General features: G+C 36.0%; 1 protein-coding gene and 1 long non-coding RNA gene across 2 annotated transcripts; both read left to right on the top strand.

Moving 5' to 3' along the window:
* The first annotated feature begins 1,486 nt into the window (after positions 1-1,486).
* LOC113281963 (3-ketoacyl-CoA synthase 6-like) lies at positions 1,487-3,394 on the top strand. Its single transcript, XM_026530878.1, has one exon. It carries the CDS (start codon positions 1,721-1,723, stop codon positions 3,215-3,217), a length of 1,497 nt encoding a protein of 498 aa, XP_026386663.1. The 5' UTR covers positions 1,487-1,720; the 3' UTR covers positions 3,218-3,394.
* A 4,421-nt stretch (positions 3,395-7,815) lies between these two features.
* Positions 7,816-8,171, top strand: LOC113278653. Its single transcript, XR_003325607.1, has 3 exons — positions 7,816-7,883; positions 7,971-8,021; positions 8,109-8,171. It is a non-coding gene; the product is annotated as an uncharacterized LOC113278653 (long non-coding RNA).
* The last annotated feature ends 517 nt before the right edge of the window (positions 8,172-8,688 follow it).

The raw sequence follows: 8,688 nt of genomic DNA, 5'->3' as shown, positions 1-8,688 counted from the left end.
TGGTTGTTGTACTCCCGCTTTTTCACTGACTAATATTGTTGAGGCACTCAAGAGTGGAATTATAGGCAGCCTAAGGGGTATCCTTTATTACTCGGCATGCAGAGCATGCAACATTTCCTCCCTCTAAGAAACATCCTTGTCCTCAAGGATAAATTTGGGATAGTGAGCTTTGATATTAGAGACAGCCTCCCATGTCGCGTCGTCAGGTGAGGAATTGATTCATTGGATCAGCACTAATCAGATGATAGAGTTTGTGGAAAGAAAGGAATTATAGGTAATGTAATAATGTCCCGAAGAATACTAATCAGATTATTGTTGTTGTTTAATTGAGCTTGAAATTCTGACACTTTTGATATTTTGTTTATGTCAGCTTTGATTGGAATACTTCGGTTCACACATCCATGCAATCTTTTATTCTCGCCACTTCCTCGGTGACTAAGAATCCTTTTATATAAATTTTGCCTTGTCTGGCAAATGTTTTGCCTTTCTCTTGTTGACTCGGTCAAACACCTTAGAGAAAAGTCAAAGACGCAAAGCACCATAAAAATAGGGGTGGAAAAATGAGATCTCATTTTCACAACAATATTATCTCTTTGATATCTTCGTAGATGTAGTCAAGTTACTCAAGTACCACATTTTACCTTCATGGAATCAAGGAAAAGATTATGACTCAGGCCAAGAAGTTATTCCAATTAATAGCATTCCCGATTTACAAGTAACATAGAGTAGATCCTCTGTTCAAATTTAGCATCAGCGTTTCCAAATTTAGCTTCCCATAAGAACTTATACACTTTTTTTTTGCGTTTAAAAAGAACTTGTATATGAACCACAATTACAGTTGGGACATAAATTTTCTAGTCATGTACGTAAACATCACAGTAATAATAGTTATAACATTTGCGCTGTACGACATAGATACCTAAATTTTTGTAACCAGCCAACCACTATCATAATGTCAACCCACCAATACGGCAACAATACTCCAACAAACCAACTTTACAATATTAGTTGCTCTCCTGCTCATCGCAAAAAAACAACAACTCTGGCACACGGACATTTAACCGGGAAATGCTGTGTTCGTACTGGATTGCACAAGGTTTATTAAACGCAATATTGTAGACTATCCATACAATGTGGAACTATTCTGATCAACAAACTCATCTAATAGATATTGATGACGATTAGGATGTGCATAATGTCCGCAGATAATCGAAGAACGTATTTACTTCACATACTAGTTTTCATTTTTAGCAATTCTCCATTTTGAGAAATCTTCTTTGATGACGACGGCATGCAGGAGACCTTAAAAACAGTATACGAGGTCCCTATTTTGGACATGCCGTGATAGAATAGGAATATGTTGGTTAACGTGGATTGCATTTGTAGTTGACAAATAAAGACTAGCGGTCCAGCTAATAATAATGATACCGTTGGTGACGCGAGAGCCCTTATTAATTCCTCTCATCTGCCCCATATTCATTACAACCTCTTGCTGTTACATCTGCTCTTTAAAATCATTCACCTTCTTCTCCTTCCCCCACTTCTAAAAACACACACTCCTTTATTTCATCAAACCCCCGCATTCTCTAGATCTCCATTTCTATCTTCTTCTATCTATATATATCTCAAAATAGCTAAGAATTATCCATCATCATCTACAAACATCTTGATCACATCTTCTTGATCACCATACCAAGAAGGAAAGAAATAAGCTGCAAACATGCCACCAACATTACCGCCAGATTACTCAAACTCAGTGAAGTTGAAATATGTGAAAAGAGGGTATCAATGTCTAGTAAACAATTTCTTAACGTTTCTACTCATACCAATCATGGCAGCAATTATATTACAAGTAGTGCAGTTAGGTCCTGATGAATTATTAAGTCTATGGAACTCTGTAGAACTAGATCTTATTCAAGTTCTATGTTCTTCATTTCTAATTATCATCATTTCTACTGTCTACTTCATGATGAAACCTAGAACCATATACTTAGTCGAGTATGCTCTTTACAAACCACCAGTTACATGTAGAGTTCCTTTCTCTACTTTTATGGAACATTCAAGACTCAATAATATGAATGATCCTAAAAGTGTTGAGTTTCAAATGAGAATTCTTGAAAGATCGGGTCTAGGGGAAGAAACTTGTTTGCCACCAGCTAATCATTATATTCCTCCTGTACCAACTATGGAAGCTTCAAGAGCTGAAGCTGAGTTAGTTATATTTTCTTCGGTTGATGCGCTTCTAAAAAAGACTGGGATTAAACCCAAAGACATTGATATCTTGATTGTCAACTGCAGTATGTTTTCGCCAACACCATCCATGTCGGCAATGGTGGTGAACAAATACAAGATGAGGAGTAATATCAGAAGTTTTAATCTATCTGGTATGGGTTGCAGTGCTGGTTTAATATCGATCGATTTAGCTCGTGATCTTCTTCAAGTTCATCCCAATTCACATGCGCTGGTTATAAGTACTGAGACCATAACTCCTAGCTATTACAGTGGGAAACAAAGGTCAATGCTTTTGCCAAATTGTTTGTTCAGAATGGGTGGTGCAGCTATACTTTTATCCAACAGACGGAGAGACAGATACCGTGCAAAGTATAACTTAGTTCATGTGGTTCGAACTCATAAAGGAGCTGATGATAAAGCTTTTAAATGTGTTTATGAAGAAGAAGATCCAGAAGGAATAAGAGGTGTTTCACTTTCTAAAGATTTGATGGCTATTGCTGGTGACGCTCTTAAATCCAATATTACAACGATTGGACCTCTTGTTCTCCCTGCATCAGAACAACTTCTTTTCCTATTCACTCTTATCGGTCGAAAAGTCTTTAATCCTAAGTGGAAACCATATATACCTGATTTTAAACAAGCGTTCGAGCATTTCTGTATACATGCAGGTGGGCGAGCAGTTATCGATGAATTACAAAAGAATCTCCAGCTTTCAGCCGAACACGTTGAAGCATCAAGGATGACACTCCATCGTTTTGGCAACACATCATCTTCTTCTTTGTGGTATGAACTAAGTTATATTGAAGCTAAAGGAAGGATGAGAAAAGGTGACAGGGTGTGGCAAATTGCATTTGGTAGTGGATTTAAGTGTAACAGTGCAGTATGGAAGTGTAACAGGACAATCAAAACACCTGTTGAAGGTAGTCCATGGTTGGATTGTGTTCACAGGTATCCTGTTCATATCCCTGAAATTGTCAAGCTCTAGAATTTAATGGATCATTTACTGATCATCATCTCCCTGCACCTATACAGTTATGGTTTGTGGATCAAATCCTATGCAATATGTTACAGAAAAAACTGTGGTGTTTTATTAATTAAAAATTGCTTTAGCATTTATTGTTTGTCTCGTCAATAAACCAATCCATATTTTACCTTTTTTTTTTGTTTTTTTTGTACTAATATGTAACTTCATTTTGATTTTGAATTTCATAAATACCCACTACATGTATACATGATTTATGTATGAAAATTATGATGTATAACTATAAAGGTGGTAAAAAAGAAAAGAGATCAAAGTTGAGCTACATAATTGTCATCTTGAAATTAAAATATATAGGTACAATTTTGATTGCGAGAGTTAGTAATGAAATTTATTGGTTAGCGGGAGTCTTATGGTGTCTTCACAGCTCAGAACCATGTCATGTGAAGGTGGGACTAGCTCTAGCGAATTGGTTAGACCGAGTCTTACTGATACTGACTATCCAACGCTACCAGTACCAATTTGTCAATTCCAAGTGGTTGAATTGAAGGGAAGCAATTTGATAAGTAGTTTGAATTGAAGGGCAGCAATTCATACGTGAAAACTCCATTTTGCGCGTGATTATGAATTCAAAATTTTGGATACAATCTAAATTTTGAGTAATTTGGCAAGATATTCAAATCTTCTAGTACTAACTACTAACCAATCCAAGTCATTATATATACTCTCTGAAGGAAGTTGTCATTTTGAATACTGCTCTATCTTTATTGGCAACCACCCTTGCCAGTTGCCACGGTTATTAGAATTGATTGAGTTTGGCTGCGAAAAATATGGTATTGTGTTGCTAATTTCCTCAAAAATCCTGCAACGAGTCAGTGGTTTTGTTTCATCATTTAAAGTCTGTATTTAGTGTATCTTAAAAGTTCTGGACAAGGATGCGAGTAATTATAAGTTGGAACCACTTCTCTTTTTGCCGGTGAGCGCAATGAATGTACTTGGAGAGCGATTGATCCATCCAACGTTATTCGAGCCACACCTCTTCCATTTTTCAGAAGGTGTTAGTGCCTCAAGTAGGGTTCGGCAAAAGATCGTTGCCAAAACTAGAAGCGTATTCATATACGTGACTATGCACAGATGAACGGTTCTCATCGGCTAAGCACCAAACGCCATCAATATACTATGACACAGTTGCCTTTTTTGGAGGGACAAAGAGCGGCCAGGATGGGTTCTGGAAACACAACTAAGGGACCTGATTTCGTAGTCCAACAGTGACAGATCTTTGCCGTTCGTTGTGTGTTTATTGAGATCTTCAGCCGTCCTTTGTCTTTCCTTTTTAAAAGAGACAAAGAGCGGCCATGATTGAATTTTTAAAAAGACAAAGAGTGGCTTGGATTAAATATGGATTTGTGGTTTGCGGTTTAAAACGTGATTACCATTTAAAACTATCAGATGTAACCCACTACCATCTTCGGTTACTGTAACCAATTCATAACTTACTTAAACGAGGAAGCGAATTTTCGTTATGAAGCAAATCCATATTTAATCGATTTAGCAAATCACACTCCCACCCTCCCTGAGTTTTTCTCATTCGTTCTCATTATTTCATTCAAAGCTGGACGCTGAACGGCTATTATTCTTGGAATTAAGTCGTGGAGCGTTTCAATTTTTTCGGTCATCAACGTAAATCAATTTCATTTATTATAAATTCTAACTATCCCCAGCTTCTTGATCGCCTGTTTATTTTCGTCGTTGTATAAAGTTGAAGCTCTTCATAATCCAATTTCTAGGGTTTCACCATTCAATCTTGCAATACTGTGATTCGTACGGTTAGACCTTCAACCTCTTTTCTTTGTTTCCGTTTAAAGATACCGTGATGTGATTTGTTCTTCGCCTGTTCTTTGTCCCCGTTTAAGTGTTCTTTGAGTTGTTTTTCTTACGATGTTTGATTTGAAAAAATGGCATCAGTAAGACATGGGTCAATACCTCAACTATAGGATCGTCATTACTTCATTATATTAATCTTAAAATTGGTGGGAAATGGCAATTTCTCAGTTGTTCTGGTGAAGTAAAACGTTCACACTGATATTTAGAATTTAGAGCTATGTGTAGTGTGGAAAGGAAGTTTGAAAATAATGGGCTGAGATTAAGTATAAAAGTTCTGTAGAATTACATTTATGTAGAGAGGTATCAGAAATGATAAATTGTAGAGTTTCTTATAAAAGTTCCCTCTATCTACAATCTGTTTACGATGAGGAGCATTAAATCTCTACTTTTGAGTTGTTGCTTTGCTAGATCAATTACTTGAATAAAATAAAAAATTATGAGTATTTAAGGAAATACCATGGGGTCTTTTGGTTTATATTCTCCCAGAAAACAATTTTCTTTATCTTCTTAGTTTGAAGACGCAAAAATGGATTTTGCTAGGGAGAAACATATGACTGCATATACGAAAGCCACCATTCAACAAATGCAGGAAATCGTAGAGATTAAATAGAAGTTTGTAATTATTTATAAGGTTCTTTTGATTGCAAAAATAACCCAATTTTTTGGGTGCATGCACGCTGAAGTTCTTCACCAATTGTGCACGGTGCCCGGCTAGATTAGTTTCGTTACTTTGTGTCTTTTGATGGGGGGTCATTGAGATTATTTAAGAAATAATATTTCAGTACGTTGATCACTTGATCTAGCCTAATTTTGATGTTATATTTTCTGAGTTTTTATCAGGCAGTGGGATAATTAGAAGCAAGAATTAGAGTGAAGCTATTGTGAAGATGTTTCTACTACACAGTACACAACCCACAAATCTAGAAGGAAAATTGAGCATGTGGACGGAATCTTGGGTATCAGGTAGGAAACATACGTCTCATTATTAGTGGGTGTTTTGCAGAAAATGGGTGTTTTCCCAATAAGGCCATTTTCATATGAAATTTTAGTCGAAAAGTTCACCATGGTCTTTAATCTTCACCATTGTCGGAAAACACCAATAATGTCATATTTTTAGATGTCTACCATTTTAGCTTTCTGACTGTCATATTTTTAGATGTCTACCACTATGCTATAGACACAGTTGCCTTTTTGGGAGAGACAAAGAGTGGCTGGGATGGATTTTTGGAGAGACAAATAGTGGATGTGATTTTGTATCCCAAAAAGAGAAGATCTACATTGTCTGTTTGTAGAGATCTCTTACATCCACTCTCTTTTGTGCCTAGGTGTCTTTTAGCAGGTGCTTCCACCTTTTGAAAACTCTTCAAACTACTTAGCTCCACACTTTCATTAGAAACCGTAATTGCCAACTCTTTTGAATGAAATTTTCTTTGGTAACCTCTCGATTAGCTAGGATCCTATTTTTGCAGCAACGATTCTAAAAAGTAAGAGAAAAATGTAGCCATAATTGAAAATAGTGTGTTCGACGGTAAGTGCAACGAATCGTGTGTTTTGAAAGAATCCTAAATCCTCTTACCATGTGCTATGTGTTGGTACAAAAATTGTGTTCCACGGCATTCATTTGGCTTAGAACAATTACATGAATCCATATTTATTGTCGGTTTCTTTTTCGTTCTCAATATGAGTATTGTATTTATCCAGGAACTCTTAGGGTGTTATACATTTGATTTTTAAAGGAAAATCTGAATCATGGGTATATTCTTTTGGATTGTAATGCAAATTGTTGTGAGTAAATATGTTTGTTAGTTGCTAATTTCTGCATTTCATGTTAATCAACAATCACTTTCGATTTGCTTTTCTTTGTGCAGACGTTACAATGGAATTTGTTCGTTGAAGTTTGACGATGCAGATTAGATCATAAATTCAACATTGAATACAACCAGTGTTTGGAGAAAATCAAAGCCGAAAATCACGGTTTGATCATAAAATCTGCAGCGTAAGTTAACTAAATTCAATAGCTATCTACCGTCCATTGACCTATGTTGGTTTGTATTCATTAAGGTTGGCGTTTTTTTTTTTCTTTTAGGTGATAAACATTTAGGGTTTTGTTTTAAACTGTTGGGTATAATTTTTTTTTCAGTGTTGCTAGATTCATGGATGCAGTGAGATATGTCCACAGTTGCATCTTTAACACCCCTAATCGCACGAAGAATGTGATGAAAACTGTTCCCTACAAATGGCAATCCACAGTCCCTGTTACATTTAGGCACAACTACATCTATCAAACCAGCAATCACAGGAAGATTGTATGAAATAGTGTGACCGGCCCGGAATTTGGAATACCATCCTCAACTACATCCTCAACTACAGGTGAGTTTGTAACAAAGCTAATTCAGTTAAACAAAGAGAAAATGCAAAAACAAAGATGGGATGCAGCCATGCAAGTAGAAAAGATTCGCGCATCAAAAACAAAAGGAACGAAAACAAGGAAGAATACATCAAAGGTACTTTTTAAAGATTGTATTGTTGATTCTGATCATATCTTACTTTGGTTTAGGCTATTGAAATTTGAAAGTCTGTGGCTGAATTTTCAGGCCAAAAAAAGTGTGGTGCAACAAACAACAACTAATGGTTTGTTGTTGGACACAAATTATTCATGTTTATCTATATATGGCGAGGTATGCTAATTCATTGGCACACAGTTAGTTCAACAATGATTGATACCTACTTCTTAGTGTCTCACACTTTTTAATTGCTGTAACAGATGGATCGTGACTTAGATTACGCGGTAAGAAAATCCAATAATCATATTTTTAGATGTCCACCATTTTAGCTTTCTGACTGTCATATTAACGGAAACTCTCGATTTCACAAGATTAAACATTTAGCAAGGAATGGTGTTCTGATTGACTTCCATGATATGAAGGTTTGTTCATTCTATGTTTTCTATCAGTTTTATTTTATTTTATTTTCCATGAAATGTGATCTATTTTCCATGATTTGATGATAAAAGCCGATTGAGGACCGGCTGATTGTGACTGATTTGGGGAAGAAAAAATACGTCGCTACTCCCGAGGTAAACGATATCACATTCTCAAACAATATTACCAGTCATTTTGTTTTTTATGTACACAAAGTTACAAATTTTTGTAGAAAGACCGGCAAATGGGAGACAAAATTTATCTTAGTTTGCACTATGGGCCTCAATGGAAGCAAAAACATAAGGTACTACTCAGATCATTCCCATTAATTTTTTTTTCCATCAATTGAATTTAATTTTCTAAGACCGCGGCAATGCATTTATTTATGAAATGCACAGAACTAATGAATTGCTTCTACTCAGATTGTTGTACGTGCTCCTCATTAGCGACACATGCTCCTCATAAACACTTTTACATTCTCAAACGTGGTGAAGAAAATGTACCCTAAAAATGGATAAATGGCAGCAAAGACAATTGAGAGGTGTGGATATTGTTTGCAAACCTCTACGCAAAGTATTTTACAATGTTTTACCATTAAGTGTCATCCGTTGGCATAATCACATGCCACCTCAATAAAACTAATTTGATATTTCCAATTCAGCATAGTGAGAC

This window comes from Papaver somniferum, chromosome 5 (genome assembly GCF_003573695.1).
Source record: "Papaver somniferum cultivar HN1 chromosome 5, ASM357369v1, whole genome shotgun sequence".
Classification (NCBI taxonomy): domain Eukaryota; kingdom Viridiplantae; phylum Streptophyta; class Magnoliopsida; order Ranunculales; family Papaveraceae; genus Papaver; species Papaver somniferum.
This window is presented reverse-complemented; position numbering and strand designations above follow the sequence as displayed.